General features: G+C 30.2%; 1 protein-coding gene across 5 annotated transcripts in view; it reads left to right on the top strand.

Moving 5' to 3' along the window:
• The window catches only part of SCAP (SREBP cleavage activating protein), a 41,375-nt gene that overhangs the window by 10,473 nt on the left and 11,267 nt on the right, over positions 1-19,635 (top strand). For all 5 annotated transcript variants that reach the window (XR_001344824.2, XM_067052768.1, XM_014437434.2 and 2 more), the window contains 16 exons: positions 490-557; positions 906-1,036; positions 1,396-1,506; positions 3,857-4,060; positions 6,304-6,500; positions 6,822-6,948; positions 8,787-8,906; positions 9,269-9,512; positions 11,195-11,397; positions 11,732-11,892; positions 12,108-12,182; positions 14,354-14,513; positions 15,977-16,129; positions 16,249-16,393; positions 16,477-16,643; positions 19,193-19,340. Coding sequence is in view for 4 of the 5 variants with exons in the window: in XM_067052768.1 (XP_066908869.1) it covers positions 490-557; positions 906-1,036; positions 1,396-1,506; positions 3,857-4,060; positions 6,304-6,500; positions 6,822-6,948; positions 8,787-8,906; positions 9,269-9,512; positions 11,195-11,397; positions 11,732-11,892; positions 12,108-12,182; positions 14,354-14,513; positions 15,977-16,129; positions 16,249-16,393; positions 16,477-16,643; positions 19,193-19,340 (2,414 nt within the window). In the remaining variant the exon portion in view is untranslated. The remainder of the gene's footprint in view (positions 1-489; positions 558-905; positions 1,037-1,395; positions 1,507-3,856; positions 4,061-6,303; positions 6,501-6,821; positions 6,949-8,786; positions 8,907-9,268; positions 9,513-11,194; positions 11,398-11,731; positions 11,893-12,107; positions 12,183-14,353; positions 14,514-15,976; positions 16,130-16,248; positions 16,394-16,476; positions 16,644-19,192; positions 19,341-19,635) is intronic.

The raw sequence follows: 19,635 nt of genomic DNA, 5'->3' as shown, positions 1-19,635 counted from the left end.
CACACTAAAAAACATTTGTAATTAAATTTTCTGAACTTTTCCTGAATAATACAAACAGAAATAACCTTAACCTATCCTATATTGTATAAAATAAAATTATTATAGTGAATTAAGCAGATTACTTGAGCTCAAGAAAAATTACTTTTATGAAATGAAAAAAGGGCTTACTAAAGAAATTTAGTTCTGCAAATAATAATATAAATAGACTTACGTCATGAACTTACCATAAAGTTCTTTAACAAATCCTGCCGATACTGGCACCTCTGTCCTGCACATCTGATCCTTAGTTATCCATTAAATAGTACAAAGATCTAAGCAAATGTTTTTTGTGTTCCCGGGAACATTTGTCCTTGATTGTAAATTAAAAGTAGCTTCCTCGTGAATTTAATCTGACTCCAAGATCAGTTTGAAAAAATCAAAGTTATTCTATAAATTATACTTAACAATCTTAGTCTATACATTATTATATTGTACATTACTATTTTTTAGATACCTTGATGGCTTAAGAGAACATTTAAATGGACATTATCCTCTCCTCAAAGAAAATTTTACTTCAAGTAAGTCATAAATGATAAATCTATTATTTTTTAAAGTAATTTGTCACTAAGGTAACATCTTATTTCAATATAGATAAAAAATATATATCTGGCATTGATAGCTTCCAAATTCTCTATTTCCCCAACCCCTTTGCACAATAAATTCCAAAATATTAACTTAATAATTTAAGTTTTTTAGTATGTTGCTAACACTTATTGCTCCAATACTGCATGTTCCAATTTATTATTGATATATCGGTTTGGAATGAAGATTTTCTTAATTTACTTGCCCTATTTTATATATTTCTAAGTCATGTAAAATGCATATAAGGTATATTTAATAAATTATTCTGCTTTTTCTTTTTATAGATTCAGTCCTTCATCTACATTACCTAGGTGATTTTGATTGTCATGAGTTCCTTCCCCTGTTTTGTACATATTTGGCCCTTTTCTTGTATATGTACTTTTCTGTGAGAAAAATTGAACTTGTACATTCAAAAGTAAGTAATTTATTTACCTATTTAATTTAGTAATATGCAATAGGTATTTGTTCTTGAATATAATTTGATTCAATATATTTATAATATAGAATTTATCTTGTAGTTTACTTATAGTGGCAACTTGAAGTATTTTTTTGTGCTCTAATTCCCTTTGCTAAATGAATCTGTCAAAATGAGATGCTTTTCAACTCCAAAAAATGAATGCATGACAGTTTTAGTTAAATTAATATTCAGATTGATCTCTTGATTAGCTTTGCTTTAAATAATTTGACTAAAAAAAAAAAAAAATGTATAATTTTAAATTTTACTGTTACTATAAATCTGTGCAATGTTAATAATGATTTTTTTTCCCATTGCAGGTTGGAATGGCTCTTAGTGCTGTTGGTACGGTTATAGCATCCTTACTTATGTCTATTGGTCTCTGCTTTTTTTTTGGTTTGGATCCTGCGGGAAGCAGCCGTGGAAGGGAGGTTAGTATCCAAGTATATTGGCAACATAAATTTCCATTATTTATTATGTAATTTGACTATTCTGTTTTGTTTTGAATTATATTCTATCAAACATTGAACTTATTCTTGCTTCACAAAAATTTAATTGACTCAAATTTTTTATTAAATACTGACCAATGATTGTTAATCAATTTCAGCCTTCTTATGTAGAAAAACTTTGTAGTGATTTTCAGAAAAATTCTACTGTTCAATTGATTAATCTACACTAAATTTTCCTTCCTGAATGTAGGACCTTTAAATTTTTTATAATTACAGTAAAATCAATAAAGAATTTAATTCAAGCAGTGTTTCTATTACTCAAGTACTGGAAGTTACTATGGGGAAATAAACTCATAAAATGATTATTAATGAGTCAAAATAACCTATTGCTATTGTTGCTTAAAGTTTAAAATTGTTAACGGGTAGCACTAATTGTTAATATATTCTCTTTCAGGTAATGCTAATTAGTAAAATAAAAGGTAAGGAATGAATTTATTGATTAAACCTGCTCCTCCAAGGTTAAATATCATAACTTATAACATATTGGAAACTTTATTGTAGATTTTAGTTAAAGAAAAGCTTTTATTTATTATTATTTTATGTAGAATACTTGTTATGGTTAATATTTATCGCTTACTTAAACAGTCATTACAGAATACTAAGTTTGTTAGTTAAATTAAGTGAATAGAGATAAGATAGTTGACCTTTGAGTTGAAATAGAAACATATTTTAGGATTTAGGACATAGAGAGATATTAGGGATAAAATACTTTATGAGTTTTTCAATCTGAAGCTCTTTGTTATTGAACACTGAATAATTATCTTATAGGTTTATATGTTACATAAACCTACCTTATGGGGAGGTTATTCATTCGTTTCTCAACAGGGCTCTTCTCTTTGGTCTTCGATAATACCTTACTCTATTGAGGTTTCCCTGATACAGTCTCCCAACCATCCTTTTCTCGCCCATTCTAAATACGTGGCCTAACCATCTAATTTTTGCACTCTTATGAATAGTTAAACACTGAGATAATTATACAGTGTGTTAAAGCCCCCTTAAATTGACTGTCTTTTTGTAGGTAAGCTTTAAAAAGAACAAAGAAGAAATGCTGGCTCTGATATAAACGTTTATTTAGTTAATCTAACATTAGAACACATAAACAAAAGAGTTAGAATAAAATAATGAATAAAAGTAAAACTTAAAAGGCCTTTTAGACAAAAATACAATTAAAATCAATAGATATATAAAATAAATACTGGTCGACGGTCCTAAAGAAAAGTTTCCTGTCTGGATGTGTAGGTTGCCGCTCCGTAGCTATAAACAGTGCTGCAACTCTTAAATTGGTCCTAAGTTGGTGGGCCCACATCTGTACTTGCTCATCAATCGAAATGTACAAAAGCTAAGATTGCCACACTGGCACATATTGAGGGTAGACAGGGTCTGTTTGTTTATAATGAATAATAGGAGCTGACTAATTTGCAACAACTTATATTCCAATCAAAGGGCAGGAACACAGAAGAAGTTTGTAAAGAAGACTTTAATGTTGACTAAAATACTCAAAATGTCCAAAAAATAATAACAACTTAACTCACACAGGGCTGGTTAGAAACTCTCATGGCCAATAATTAACTGATTTTAAAATGAAGCCTGTTGCTAAACAACACCTTAGCAACGGTTATCAACTGTTTCTTTTACACTTTATTTTAACACTATCATAAATACATATATTTCTAATAAACAAATAATTCTAAATAAACTAATACAAATAAAATAAATGTAATTAAATTAACTACTAATGCTAAATAAATACTATATAAGAAGATAGTCAAGGTTGCGGTCAAAAGAGAAACAAAAATAGTTTAGCCATTCTCTTGTACTGGATCATAAGTCCGTCTTAAGGTCTTCCTTATGTTTGGGGAAAAGGAAACATTTTGAGGGGTTGTGTTACAAATTCTGCTTCTATAATTTAAATCCAATGACCATCCATTGTTTAAAATCTATTTTCAACTATATTAAATATCATTTCAGTATTCTTTATCTGCCAAACTTTTTATGAATTGTTTAAGTATTCAGTAACTTAGGAATTACATTTGTTACTCCAAGGTTTTAAGAAAATTCCTTTTAAAAAATATACTTTCAATTTTTAAATTATAAAAAGAATATACTGTACTGTATTATGATTCATAAATTTATTTAAACAATTCATTCATTAAAATGATTAGAACTGGTTTATCTTCTCATTTTCTTATTGTGTTCCTAATATATATATTTATATATTTTTTTGTTTTTTCATTTAACATTTACATTTTTGTTTTGTTTTTTTTCTATTTAGGTGTTTCCATATTTAGTTGTTGTTGTTGGACTAGAAAATATATTGGTTCTGACAAAATCAATTTTATCTACTCCTGGACATCTTGACTCTAAAATAAGATTAGCACAGGGACTGTCTAAAGAAGGCTGGGGAATCACTAAGAATTTGCTTACCGAGGTTACAATTCTCACTATTGGTTTGTTCACGCTTGTTCCTTCGATCCAGGTAATTAAATACTATTTCATCTTATACTTATCAATTAAATTTAATTTATATGTTGAAGTTATGGTTAAATTCATAAAAATATGATGCTTTCATAGATGTGAAACTAAATACTCATTTTTCCTGCAAGTTAGATAATATAACAACGTTAAACCTCAAATAAAAAAAGAAGTCAGATCTACTCTAGTGTGAATATTATCAGTGGCAATAGTGCTATATCTAGATTATTAAAATAACCCTCCCCTCCTCCTATTTTATTTAGGATTCTTTTATAAAAGATTATTCAGTGAATAATGAATATAAGGGTTAGGTTTGACTAATTTAATCATACAAAATGATAAATTAATTTCTTTGATCCAGTTATTTTCACAAACATTCATTACTTATTTTTGAGCAACTATTTTCTTTGAATAGAAGCAAATGTTCTGTTAAAAAAAAATTCTCACTTCTTACTTCACTTTGTATGAATCTTGAAAGAAATTTTATTTCATGATATAAGTGATTATTTTCTTGATTGCTTTGTATTACTTTATTAACTACTAATTTGATGTTTTTACTATCACTTATCTATATATGGAATATGTAGTAAGGGAAAGTATTGTGATCATGAAAAATTTTTAATTTGATTTAATGATGGAAATGCACATTTTGAAGTCCCCGATGTCCAGATAACCAAGTCTCCCAAAATGGTATGTGTATATGTGAACAGTCTAGCTAAAAAATGAAAATTTGTACTCAACTGAAATTACATATTTGAGGCAAGTATGTTTGCCTGGGGTTTTACGGCAACTTTTTCAATAAAATCAACTAATTGGAAGTGCCACTTAATAAAATAGATTTTGAACATTTTTCCATTTTTTAACAAATGGCTCGATTTCGATTAAACTGGATTTATAAATGTACAATTAGGTTATCTTTAATATCAGCTTGGTTTTGTCCTCATTGAAATAGTCTGGATTGAAACACTGAATTTTCAAATAACTACCACTAATTTTGTTTATTTGAAATAATCAACCATCTCTCATTGTTATTGTAATAATAAATAATGGATACATTTTAACTATGAAAGGAATTGATTATTAACTAAAGGAGAAAACAGTTTTTTGGTTAGCTCAACTAGGTAAGACAGTCTGCAAAATAGTCGAGAGTGCCCGATTTCTTCCAATCCCTTTTTATTGTACACAGCTCTGTTATCTTTTGCTAAACTATTCTACGCAGGAGTTGATTAATGTTTTTCACTCCTTAAGAAATCCTTAAATTTAAATTTAAAATATAAAATAATTTGATAATTATTGTTTTTTCAAATGTGGTAGTTATTACAATAGTTAGATTTTACTATCACTTATCTTTATAAAATATATAGTAAGGGGATTATCATCCTGATTAATAAACAAGTAGCTGTTTTGAAATATACAAGGATTAATTTCATTTTAATTTAGTTAGTTGTAGTTGTGTGATGCACCCACCAGTTTTTATATTTACATTTAGAGTTTAAAATAATAAGATAGAAATGTTTAAATAAAATAAATGGTATCCAAGTTAAGTCTCAAACACTCTTTATTATTTATACTTTATGAAATTTATTATTTATTTATTATTATTTATACTTAAAATGTCCAACGATTCAGCCAACCTGGCCATGCTTGAGTGTAATCTTAAATATACATTTATACTCACATTCAACAATTAAAAACTTTTTGCAGGATATTCTGCCCTGGTCAATAAATTTAGTCAAATCACCCTATTCCGTCACTTTTCCATTAAATTTTAAAACTTTTAATTACAGATTAAGTTAACAATATCGATAATAGGTGTAAATTTAGATTTAATATTGTCCTTGAGGACAGCCAGGTTGGCCACACGTTGAATATTTAAATTAATAATAAAGAATTTTTGAGACATCCTGAATACAAATTATTTTATATAAACAATAAAACCAGTCTTGAAGAAGTGAAAAGGTTATACAGAGGGAAATGCTTAATTTTACCAGCAATGCTGCTTAAACATATTCAGTTCCTTTCTGACATAGCACTAAGCTATAAAATAAAAGAGTAATTTTATGAAGGAATAAGTGATAACTTTTTAAGGGATAAGTTCACCTGTCTCTTATTTTAACTATACTATAGTTAATAGATCTTTAAGAATCCTTATGTTTTTTATTTCTTTTTGTTAATTAAATTTGTTTCCTATGTTTAATATTTTTATATTAATAATTATTAATTATTGCATTTTTTTTTTTTTTTTAGGAATTCTGTATATTTGCTATGGTTGGACTTTTATGTGACTTTTTTCTTCAGATGTTTTTTTTTTCAACTGTACTCTCCTTAGACATGGCAAGTTCTACATTAGATAGTACCATGATTGGTGAAATGCCACAAGAAACTGTTAGACCTCTACCTAGGACACGATCTACACCTCGTCTTGAGGGAAAGGTGCCAAAGAGGTTATGATTTGATTTTAATAATAATGGTCAAATTTATTAAAGTATTTCTTTGAGACCAAAAATTTATTTATTTTATTATTATTAGTATATATATATTTTTTTTATAATTATCAGAAATAAGCCAGCCTACACTAGGGTTGATTAAAAACTAAGGCATAAAACAAATATTGAATGGAATGTGTCCATTATATTAAAAAAAACTGTCATAAAATAATGATCAAGTGTTATAATTACAGTAGGGCACTATAAATATATTGATACTGATCATGTTTTTAAATTATTTACTTTATTTTTTAAAGATAAATCCAACTGTTTTTTCAGACTTCGCTTGGTGTTGTTTTGGGGTCGCACAAGGATTGTTCAGAGAGGATTTATGATATGTATGGTTGTATGGATTGGTGGTTTCCTGTACAGTGCTGGTATTGTTCAACATTTTGTACAACCTGAGGTATTGTCTTGTGATAAAAACTAAAAAAAAAAAAAAATTTATATACTTATTAAGCTAGTTTGATATTTTCTTTGTTAAGGTAAATTGTTTAGAATTAATAATGTTTAGAATTTTTATGAAGGTCGGTGGAAATCTTCAAAAGACACGTATAGGCTCGTACCTATCCGTGTGTGGGATTTTTACCCACTAAAACCACCGCCCTACACCTGTTCATTCCTCTCCATGGGGCTGCCTCTAGGCATTACTTCATGGAGGGAAATGGCTGATTGGCGCCTCATTTTCTTCACATGGTTTTCACATTTCCATGTTAGTCACGTCTTCTGGATTTCTCTTCCGCTCTCAACCTCTTGAGGACGACTGTGGTGAAAATCTTTACTATGTTCCAATGCTGGTCTGATTGCAGCATATAGCTTTCCACATTTTCTTGTGTGATGCCTCCTCCACACTCTCTCTCCAATTCTCTTCTTTCTGCCACAAACCGAACGAAAGCAAAAAATACATGCTCTGCTGTTTCCTTAGTACTCTGACATCCAGGACATTCTGTGGTGTTGTCCAATTTGAATCGGTATTGGTATGCTCTAAAGCATCCATGTCCTGTCAACAGTTGGGTTACATAAAAATTCACCTCCCCGTTCCGGCAGCCATACCACAAGCCCACATCGGGTATTAACCTGCAAGTCCCGGAATCTGCAGCCTCCCAATGCTGTTGCCATTGATCGATGGTAATTTTCTGCTCTTCTCTGGAAACGTGAGAGTGTTGTCTATAGTGCTTAAGTAGGTATTTTAAGCAAGACTGGGAACGAATTTCGTGTCTTCCCACTGTGACAGTAATGGATTCAGTTTTGTGTGTGTGTGCGTGCTAGGATTCTCCAAAAAAAACACTTTATGGTTGTTTTTTTTTATTTTTAGTTGTGAAATAAGGAGATTATAAAAAAAGGAAATCAAATTGACTCATATCTTCAAGCCATGTATAGGCCCTGATGTTTGAATTTTTACTCAAATAAATGTCTAAATTATGTAACTTACAATAATGTAAATGTAATATCTCTAGTTGATTATTATTATTTTTTTCCTAAAACAAATTTGAGTTGGTAAAGTTAAGGTTAAAAGAGAAACCTCAAATTTGTATTCAGCACTCTCAAAAACATGGAAATGAAAATACTTAAATTTTCTAAGCAAAAACTCACAATACCTGGACTTTTCTTTTTCTTAGTATTTCATCAAATTTAAAAATTATTGGAAGAGTGTAAGAACCTTATATAAAAGGAAGATGGTCTATGAAGAGGTACTTCTGATTAATTAATTTTATTGAGAAAGTTGCTGTAACATACCTGGCATATATGTAATATAATAAAATTTCAGTTTTGTATAGCTTTTTGTTTTTGAGCTATACTGCTCACTACAATTTTGCAAGCTAGGTTATTTGGACTCAAGGGACCTTAAAATTTGTGTTTCCGTTGATAATATGAATTTAAAATTTTGCACCATCACAACTTTTTCCCTTCTATTATAAATTCCATATACAGTTAAGTGGAAGTAAAAAAATTATAATTTAGAGCCAATGTGCTAGCAGAAGATATTTCATTTGATTTATTTTTTAACCTTTTACTATCTACCTAATTGGGAACTTTACTGTTGCATAACAATTTGTATTTTAAAAAAATTGTTTTTCTCCTACTAATAAGGAGTAACTCTTTTTTTTTTTTTTATACAGCTTATTGATAAATTTAAAATTCATTAAGAAAAAGAATCATTAAACAAGATTGAACTCTATACTTTAAAGTTTAGTTATAGTTAAATTGAGAAATTATATATATATATTTTTTTTTTTTTTCAAGGGAGGAAAAAAGTTGGATAGATCCGGTAAGCTTTTTGGAAAATATGAAAGCATTCTTGGAAGAGAGAGTGGAAAGGTTATACTCGGCAGTGATGATAAGACTACAAATATGTTCCCTGAGGTAAAATTGGGCTTTATGTTAAATTTAATTGAATTATTTATTTCAGAAACAGCTCATGAGTTATTTGTGAAAATATTGTTTCTGAAATAACTGATTCATTTGATTCTATTACTTAAGTCTATAAACTTTAAAGAATTTTTGTTTACTTAAACATAACTGATTAATTAATTTATATTTAAATCAAATTAATCTATTAAATTTGATCTTTCATATTTTTAGTAGAGTTTTATTTATTAATTGATCTTTTACTGTAAATGATATTTAATAGTATTACGCTTAGAGAAAATCCATAATATTTTGAAGTACAACGATGATAATTTAATTAATAAGATTGTTATAATATTTTTTTATTTCTGCGAGAGGGAGGGATTTTTAGAGTTGTTGGTAATGCACGGCCTTTGGATCCAGTAAAGTGGTGCTACCTAGTGAGTGCATACAACGCATCGAGCGGACCATGTAGACTAGCTGTCCTTCCTCCCATTCGGTTGTGCTCTGCAGTGAGCCCTGCCAGGGCCATCTCACTTCGAAATCCTTTGGAGAAGCCCACGCCAACGTTCAAGTGGGACAAGCTCGCTCTAGCTCTAGATCCGAGCGATGAAAGTATTGGTAAGTTAATTGGTTTAAAAGTTTTGTTATCTTGTTTATTTAAGGGTGGAAAATTAGTCAAATTTTATAATTGTCAAGGATTATTGTTTTAATTAATTACAATGTATGTTAAATTTATTAATGAACATAAAGTATTATCTGGTTAAGTGGGCCATGAATATGTGAGAACCCTTTACTACTGATAATTATGAGATCCCGACACTTTTGCATTGAAATACCTCTCTTTTTCGATATTTACCTCCATGATTAAAACTTTGTGACTAAATAGCCTGTATAAGTAAGATTATTTATCAGTGTGTACAAGTTGCGACTCATTTATTTACAAGCATTTCAATTTCAACCACACAAATTTTGTTTTTTCAATACTATCAAAGGTTTTATATGACAAACAAGTGAATAAAATGTTGAAGCAAAAGTGTAATGTAATTCATCAACAGCCGCTGACTAATTAAAGCTATTGTTTGATTTTGATAGTGGGACTGTTACCAAATATGTTCAGAGTTTAATTAAAAAGTTTACTACCATTTATAGAGTTATTCAAAACAATAAGAAAATTTGTTCTCAGTGTATTGATGGAAAAAGAAAACTAAAACAAATACAATCAACACAGTATTTTGAACTTGAATAATGTCTTTGTCTTCAACATGAATAAAGGAGATACAGAATAAAAAGATTCCATTAAGTGGTTCAATGTTTAAAAAAAAAAGCTCAAGAATTTGTGTATAGGTTCCATATTGATAATTTTTGTGCCAGTGATGGATGGTTGGAGAGTTATAAGAAAAGGAATGATATCGTTTTCAAAATAAGAGTACATATATGTAAAAACATTTCAACCTCTCTTAGCGGGATCCTCTATATATAAGATAAACCATTTGGAAAGCTGGGTAAATAAAAGCCTCTTTAAGTGATAAAAAAATCCTAGGTCCCTTGAGATCCCAATTTTACAGGTTACACTGTAACTAAGTTTTATTTAAATATATATATGGGCCACCCGTAGCTCAGTGGTTAAGACGCAGTCTTACCAATTTGATGTCTATTGGCGATGCCGTTCGAATCCGGCCTGGGGTGTTGACTTTTTTCATTGAGTGGGTGTGCCACAAAATGAAAAACTTTGACCCTCAACCATGGTTAGGCAGTATAGGACTCCAATGGGAGTTTTTGCTGAAAAAAAAAATAATATATATATTAAATACTAGGTGTGTACGTAAATATTAAACTAAGTGTTTTTGTAATTAAAATACATGTTTACTGTTTGAAAATGAAAAAACAATATTTTATTGAAAGTATCGCCCACCACTATACATTTTTTCTATCTCTATGATATTTTGTGAATGCTATGCTAAAAGAACTGTTCCTCTTTTGTGGAAAACTAATCATTGAACCATTTATAGGATATGAAGCATTGCTGTATAAGTAGGTGTTTCGTTGATGCCAATGAGTTATAATTGGATCGAGCCAAATCTAGCGAATAAGTCACATGCGAAAGCACTTCTCAACGAAATGCCTCAATAAATTCCTTAGGCTTTCTTTTATACATAACTATTTGTACAGATATATACATGTATACAGACACTTTTTTTATGTTTTCCTACTGTCTTTGATTCAGTTCATGTTGAACCCTTTTATCCTCTCTTCTGGATGGAGATGGCTTCTCTTTTCACATCAATATTTACTGATTTCAGATTATGAAGAAAGTTCAGAAGAGAGAGGTTGGGGAGCTCCATATTTGCCAACCTCTCCTTTCGAAGTATTATTGGTTACTGCTGCATCAGTCGTGTCAATAATTGTGATTTCATATACTGGAATAATGCTGTACCGCTGTGTTTGCTCTCGGCATTATGCAGATTGGAGGACAAAATCATGGTGGTCTCGTACTCGAGAGCAGGTAATTTTTTTTTACTATAACCATAACATTAAATTATGATTTAATAAAAACTACTCTTGCTATTGTCTTACACTATATTTGCTCTATTTTTATTTTATAATGATTGTGTGATTCCGTAAAACCATGACCTGTATTGAATTTAGGACAAGCTTCTTAGTTTTATTTTTCAAAACCAGTTATTTTATTTATTTTTCCAATTTCTTAATTATGGCGATACATTAAAGATTATACCTACTAACACTTTTCCAATTTCTTAATTATACAATTCAATGTTTTTAATTTGTTCCCTCTTTTAATTTTTTTTGTCATTAATTTTAATGTAAAAATAATTTAGGTTGTTTTGGAAGCAGTTGCATTACCTTTGGAAGGAAAGGGACAGACAGTAGACGCAGTGGTCACAGATGGAAATACTGTTTCTTGCTCATATTTATCAGGAGAAATCGATGTCTGGGATTCTCTTTCTGGTGAACCTTTGGCACATATAGACAGAAAAGTGTAAGATATTTACACCCGTATCTATTTTTAAATATCACCCACATAGCTTTCAATTACTTTCAGGAAGAAAATTTATTATCAATGTCTAGGCAATGATTGTTGATGGCGTCAGAACTGAACCTTTAGATTCTTTTATTCCATATTATTTTTATTGATTCATATAAATACTAATTTAGATCATTAAACATTGAAAAATCATGTTATTTTCTTTTTAGATACTTTGCTAACCTAAATAACTCAGACAATGAAAGTGCTGATCCCCTATCCAGCTCTCCAAAGAATGACAAATTGTGAGTATTCTTTGAATTATTTTAACCTTCAATATTAACCAATTTTTTTAATTTGTATTTAGAAATACATTTATTTTGACTAATTTCATTTTATGTTCACCATTGATATAATCCATATTTAATTATCAGAAAACTAGTATTTATCTTTAAGGATAATCTAGTATCCAAAAAAAGTTCAGTTATTAAAAACATATATTTTATCATTGCAATATCTTAATAATTTAAAAAAAAAAAACTACAAAAATAACTCTAGTGTTTACTCCTATGTCTTCTATTAGAGAGAGAGGATGTTACTATATATCTTCTTAAACATATTTGTGCATTGTTGGTGATGTTGACTATAAAAAATAATAAAACTTGATATAATAGTTGGCTGTCTCCTCTGTATGAATGAACCTAGAGATTCTTCTGGAAACACTATAATACACTTTCTTTGTGTTAACACGTACAGATGCCAGAGCTTTCTTTACGGTGACATCCACTGCTATGTTGGTCTGAATATATTTGAATTGGCTACTATTCCAAGTTTAATGATTTTTACAGACCACATAACTAACAATCCACTAATATGTTTAAGGAGATATGCCGTAGCATTCCATCTCTTAGAAGAAATAGAAGTATAAAAAAGAAGAGTTATTTTCATTGTCTGGTTTTAAAATTAAATTATGTCTTATTTTAATGTTTATAGTTTTAAATGTATGGGTATTTTATATTTTAATTGATTGTGTTTGACTAGAGTTTGGACTAATGTGAATTGAGTATAGATACTTAAGTGGTATCACAACAATCACAAGCAACTTCAAATCCCGAAGTTAGCCGAATGTCTCTGATACCTTCCAGTTCAGAAGGGTTAATAGTGTGTATTTAGGTTAAGTTTAAATATTTTGAAGGTTGTGCATCATTATTCATAGTACGATTAGATATAATGTGGGGACAACAAATTATAATTGTTACTATTTGTGTCATTTTATTCTTTATACTGTTAATTGGATATTTGTTACCTCCTATGTCATGTTTATGTTAGTATCAAAGCTATTTTTAACTTGATGACAGTGAGCTTTAAAAATGTTATAAAACTATTAATAATACCTAAAGCATTATTAAAACTTCTTGATGGCTTAATTTATAAAACAACTGTCTACTAGTGTGTGTCACAGAGAAAACTTCCCGCTGTTATTTTTAAAGTGTTGAAGATATAACACCACATATTTAATTTTTAATGCAAGATCCTTTGTTGAGAATAGTATTTGTAGGTTATTGGGCAGTTATATGTGACAACTTTATCTACTATATAGCCGCTATGAGTGCTCAGTCATTTAAGAAGGTTGCAAAATGTAATAAAATATTATTTAAATATTTTGGCTTGAATTGTTTGAAAACACTTACAGGATATTACTGAGTAACTTGAGACATCCAACTTAAAAATTGATGTGGATTCCACTCTAAAAATAGCTCAAAGCTACACAGTGGACAGATTTGATTTCAGTATTTTGAGGTCAAATTATTACTAAAAAATGACAAGATCTCAGTAAATAATCTGAGCCATCAAACTTGAAAATTGTTTGAGCCGTTTGCTCACAAATTGTTGCAAACCTTTAAATGAGCAGGTAATGTGACACTCTTAAACATATCCTCTTTTTGGCTTTGCCGTAGTTGGGTAAAAAATACTGCAAAGATTTTCCAATAAAAAAATTTAAAAACTTCTTCAATCATGTTTATTTTTGTTGTTCTTTGCTGACCGCACCCCCCCCCCCAGACAAACTTCTCCAATCATTTGTTTATTTATGTTGTTCTTTGCTGACCGCACCCCCCGACAAACTTCTCCAATCAGGCATAAAATAAATAAATATGGTTTTGTTTATTTATGTTGTTCTTTGCTGACCGCACCCCCCGACAAACTTCTCCAATCATTAAAAAAATTACTTCTTTTTCTTCCTTAATATCAATGCGGGAGGTTAGTGTACAAGGGATTTTTTTATGTTCCACAATTATTACATTTGAGGGTTGGGTAATCCTGTAAGTAACACTCCAACCCATTGTTATATTTTGTTTCCAGAGGCAGTTCTGGAGATAAAGGTCAGCCCTTGACCTGAAAGTGCCTTGCACTTCCTTGCCTGTGAGATGTGATTGACCTCAGAATTGTTTAGTAAACCATTTTATTTTCCTTCTAGGAGACTTTCAGATGACTGGGAACGAACCATTCCTGATTTGAGAAGTCTGATCAATACAAACTTTTCTTCTGGAAACTATTCTAATATTCAAGAGAGAAGCAGCATGGACTTAGATAATGGTTATGATTATGGTCTTGCAGTGCAGCGCCTTTATGATGAGGTAGAGTTCTTATTTGTTATTTAAGTTCGTTAAGAAATAAAAGGTTCTTTGTTTTACACATTTGTGTATGAGTGTTTCTATAATTCCACCTGGTAGAGGTTGGATTGGAGAAGGGAGTAAGTGAGATGCAACCAGACTCAAGAGTAGAAAATAGCATCAAGAGGGAAATCGCTGGTAGAGAGAGAGAAAATCGTGTGAAGATACGAGAATAGACAAAATACTCAAACTCTCAATTTAGGTTTATATTATTCCTAGAAAATAGTTTTTTTTTTCTATGCACAATTATTGTATTTCAGTCACCCCAATCAATGTAAACAAAACACAAATTTAGCAACTCAACTTAAACGATAGGGTTGTTGACTGCGACCAATTGAGGTTTTGCCCTCTTCCCAACTATATATAGTAGTTTAGTAGCAGAATCAGGGACACACTTAGTATTCAAAAATATGTATACTTAATGTATTTGAAAAGATCCTCTCCTAAGAATATGGATATATTTTAATTCAAATAAAATAATTATTTATTTATATATGTATATATAGTTGACCGTAAAAATTGATATATAGGAAGATGGTCAGGGTTGCGGTCAATAGTGAAACAAAAATAGTTTACAACTATTTATTTTCCAACGTTTCGCCCCTCTTTGCAGGGCTTCATCAGGGCTAAAAAGATACAAAATGAAACTATGTTAAGATAAAATGATATAATGAAAAGATTGTAATTATTGTAAATAATAAAAAGATACAATGAAAAGAATAAAAATTTTTTTCTTTTTATTCTTTTCATTGTATCTTTTTATTTTTATTTCTACCATTTTATCTTAACATAGTTTCATTTTGTATCTTTTTAGCCCTGATGAAGCCCTGCAAAGTGGGGCGAAACGTTGGAAAATAAATAGTTGTAAACTATTTTTGTTTCACTATTGACCGCAACCCTGACCATCTTCCTATATATCAATTATATATTTAGAGCTGATAATATGAATAATGTTGTATTTTCATAATTTTATGAATGAATATTCTTATTTACTCAAATATTCATGTATTAAAATATCGACAACCTTGGATGTCAATTCTCTTGCGAATTGGAATTTGATGATGATACAGTTGTTAAGGTAAACCGTAATATCAAATTCCAATTTCCTTAAACTGAACCAGAAGATTTCATCAAACAGTTGCATCAATTATTGCCGAACACAAATTTGACTTCTGACAGAAATAGAACCTAATTTGTTCCTTGATTCCTAAAGCATAAAATCTAAGTGAAATTTAATATTCTGAGGAAATTATGTTTTTTTTATTTGCTAAATGAATACTAAGCTTCCTTACGTTCAGTTGTGGCAAAACAATGTAAATATAAAGTTTGTTCTCCAACCTTGAAATTTAGCTAATTATGTAGGTAACTGAGCGGTGTCATTTCATAAATGAATTAGAAATTGTAATCTATTGAATTTTTTTTTCTAGGCCCATTCTTTTGATTTTGAAAATAATGCTGAAGAAGAACTTTTCTCACATTGCCCCCAAATATGGTGTTTAAGCTGTTCTGACAACATAATTGCAGCCGGTACCTCTTCAGGAAGAATTGAATTTTGGGAAGCCACGTCGGGGCAATTCAAGGTGAGCTCAAACATTTTAACAACTCTGAAATATACTATTGATAATAATAAATGTAACATCTGTTATTGTAATGCACAATGCATATTTAGTCTATAATTTTTTTTATTCCTGTTATCCAGTGTATATATGATGATAGTAGTGGACTAGGAGTAACTAGTATAAAATTGACTTGTGGGCGTGTCGTTGTTGCAAGGATCAATGGGACTCTGGAAATTTTGAAGATAGAATGGGAAAATAGATTTGGTCACACTCCTTATCGCAGATGTTAGTATTTCTCTAACATATTAATTTATAATCTTATTATGTTGTTTATTAATCAATTATATAAGAATAATTTATACTTTCAGTTGGTGGCCATTTTAGAACTATGAGTGCTGGAGGTGCAGATGATTTAGGAGCGCCAGCTTTAAAAGTCAAACTTAGCTCTGTTTTAAGAGTTCATCAGCAGGCCATTACTGTGCTTGAAGTCGAATCCGGGAGAATTGTTTCTGGAAGCCATGACACTACTTTGAAAGTAATTGTTAATAATAATACTAATTATTTTGGACAGTTCTTATTTATTTTAAGTTTATTGACACTCCTTTTACATAATTTAATTTTAATATTCAATATCACATGCGTAGAAAGATAGATATTGATATAGATATTTCACATTCACCTACTTCTAATAATTAATATTATACAATTATATATATATAAGTTAAGTATTGGCGAAAGCACAATGCCAAAAAAGAGAAGAAGGAATAAGATCTAACTCGCTTGAACTGCTGTAAAATACTTGCTTTATTGGGTTCAGCACATCTTTATATATACACATGATCAGCTGATCTGCTCAGTCAGCTGACATCGAAGTACCAGCTGACTGTAACTCTTCCCCGCCAGTTTACGAACAATCCTTGTAAACTTATACTGCAGAATATAACATATATAGAAACAATATGGAAAATTATTTACAATAAAAAAAAAATTCCTATACCAATATATAAAAACTCACAAGTTGATCAAAAGTAAACACTATATACATAAATTAAACTTAAAAATAAAGAAAAAGATTTCTGGTACAATAAAATGAACAACATAAAATAAATTACAAAAAATACAAAAGTCACAATTAAACTAAAACACAACATTAAACAATTAACAACATTTCAAGTGGAGGTGATATGAGAACAGTCCAGTCTCTATATTATCATTGCCGTAAGTTTTAATTGCTCAATATGGACGGTTCGTCTCTTTTTAGGTTCTCGGATACTCTCTATCGTAACTACATTATTCTCTCTAATGATTATCACCTTGAATGGGCCCTCGTATCGCTGTATCTCCTTACCCCTGTTAGAACTCAACTTTCTATATACGATCGTCCCAATTTTGATATCTCCCATCCTGTCTGTGACCTTTAGATTTTCCTGCGCCACCCTCCTGGTCTTTTCCTTTTCGATTCTTCCGCGTGCTTTTTCCCATAACTTTCTTCGAGGAATGTAATTATTCAGTATTTCATCCCCGTCAGCTATCGTGCCCTTATAGTCCCGCCGGTGTCCGTGAAGCCCAAAGAGGACCTCAAATGGTGAAAACCCCGTAACTGCATGTATGGAATGATTATAAGCTGCAATCGCCTTATGCATAGCCACGTCTGGTTCTAGTCCCTGGTCGACCTGATATAATCGAAGATGGTCACTCAACATGCCATGAAGCCACTCTATGCCTCCTCTACTCTTGGGGTGCCCTGGAGTGTTGAGATGCCATATTACGTCAAGGTCCTTCATTTCCTTTCGAATCCTTGAAATATTTATTGCAGGTACTTAGCCTAATGGATGAACTGCCATATATAGTGATTATATAAAGCTGAAGGGTTGGTTATTTTGTACTTGCTAGTTTTAGGAACTACCAGTCCGATTTGAAAAACTTGCTTTCATAACATCACGATATGGCCCTTAGGAACAGTAACTATAAACATCAATCAATCTGGAATATAATATTTAAAATAACTTAAACCTCAGTAATTGTAGCAAGTTCACTACAGTGACTTTATTAGGTTAATTGGTCAAAATTTGCTAGGCTTCATTGGGCCGCTAGCAGTATTATGTTGGAAGAATCATGATTAAATAGTGTAAAAAAAAGAATCTGTTTATTTATTTCCTATGTCTTTATCTTTAATGCGGGTCTTCATCACGGCTATGTCAGGAGCGACAAGAAGTTGACAGAAATACATCTTGTTGTTTTGAACTTTTTGGATCCTTGAACTAGCCATAGGATTCAATGAAAAGTATAACTGTATAAGATAAATAGAGCATGTGGACAAACCTCAAAATAACATTTTAAATTAAATCGTTAGTAAAAACTTAAAACCTTTTCGCAATGTTATCTTCTATATAGGACCTCTGTATAAAACATGTCTATTTATCCACTCCCCTGTGGTAAACGAACGTGCCTTGAGTACATAAAGCTTATCAACTACATCTTTGTATTCTTTTTTTTCTTTAATATTTTTCGTAATGAGAAAATTTGATTAATAGGTAATAGATTTTGCCCGAAACCACATCAGTAATTTCCAATAATTTTCTTAGCATATTCCATGAATCTACTAGTTAAGATTAACATAAATATTTTATAACATTTAGGAAGGAGTGAGATTGCTTTGTTGTTATTGCAGTCCGTCCTCGACCCATTTTTGTGAATTGGAATAAGTACCATTACTTATCTAATTTTGCGAAATAAGATTATATATATAATGTAGATATTTTAATTAGGATGTGTTTATTATTTCTCATACAACACAAATTGATCAATTTAATGCAATCAAATTCTATACAATTTTTAGCCATTCAGACCTTGATCGGATGAATATTTTGAAAAACCTTCAAGATTCATTATAGTTTTTTTTTCCGAGTTTCCACTGTATTACAAAGTTATAATATATCATATTATACCTAAAAACCTGTATTAATTATCAGAAGGGTATATGATTTTTAAAAAATAATAATAAACCCGTAGTAAAAGGGAAAACGTTTTCAGTTGAATTAGAAATCATAAATTGACATAATATTATTGAAATATTTATTGCAGGTACTTAGCCTAATGGATGAACTGCTGGTGTTCACATTGCATGCTCATTACGGGCCAATCACTGCCTTGTTTATCGATTCAGTTAATCCAATGACTGCTGGTTCTGGTTCTCAAGATGGTGGGTTGTGTGTTTGGGATCTTCTTACTGGTAATTATTTTTAATTATTTAACTTTATTGTTCAAAAATATTTCTCTGAAAATTAAAAATTTGTTCAGGTTTAATCCTTTTGCAGGCAGTTGGCCCTATATCCCACCTATACACCAGTTTGAATTTTCAGTTCAAACTGGTTTGAATTGAAAATTTAGGTTTTTTTTTTTTTTTAATTTTATTTTATTAAATCATAAAATAAGCTGATGATTTTGTATTATTAGATTAAATTCAAAAACTAGTTCAACACGACTAATGTACATTGTATAAGAATTATGTTAAAAATAATACTATA

Source organism: Halyomorpha halys, unplaced genomic scaffold (assembly GCF_000696795.3).
Source record: "Halyomorpha halys isolate HHAL.00 unplaced genomic scaffold, Hhal_1.1 Scaffold2538.1, whole genome shotgun sequence".
NCBI lineage: Eukaryota > Metazoa > Arthropoda > Insecta > Hemiptera > Pentatomidae > Halyomorpha > Halyomorpha halys.
The sequence above is the reverse complement of the archived record's forward strand: the minus strand, read 5'-3'. Positions and strand labels throughout refer to the sequence as shown.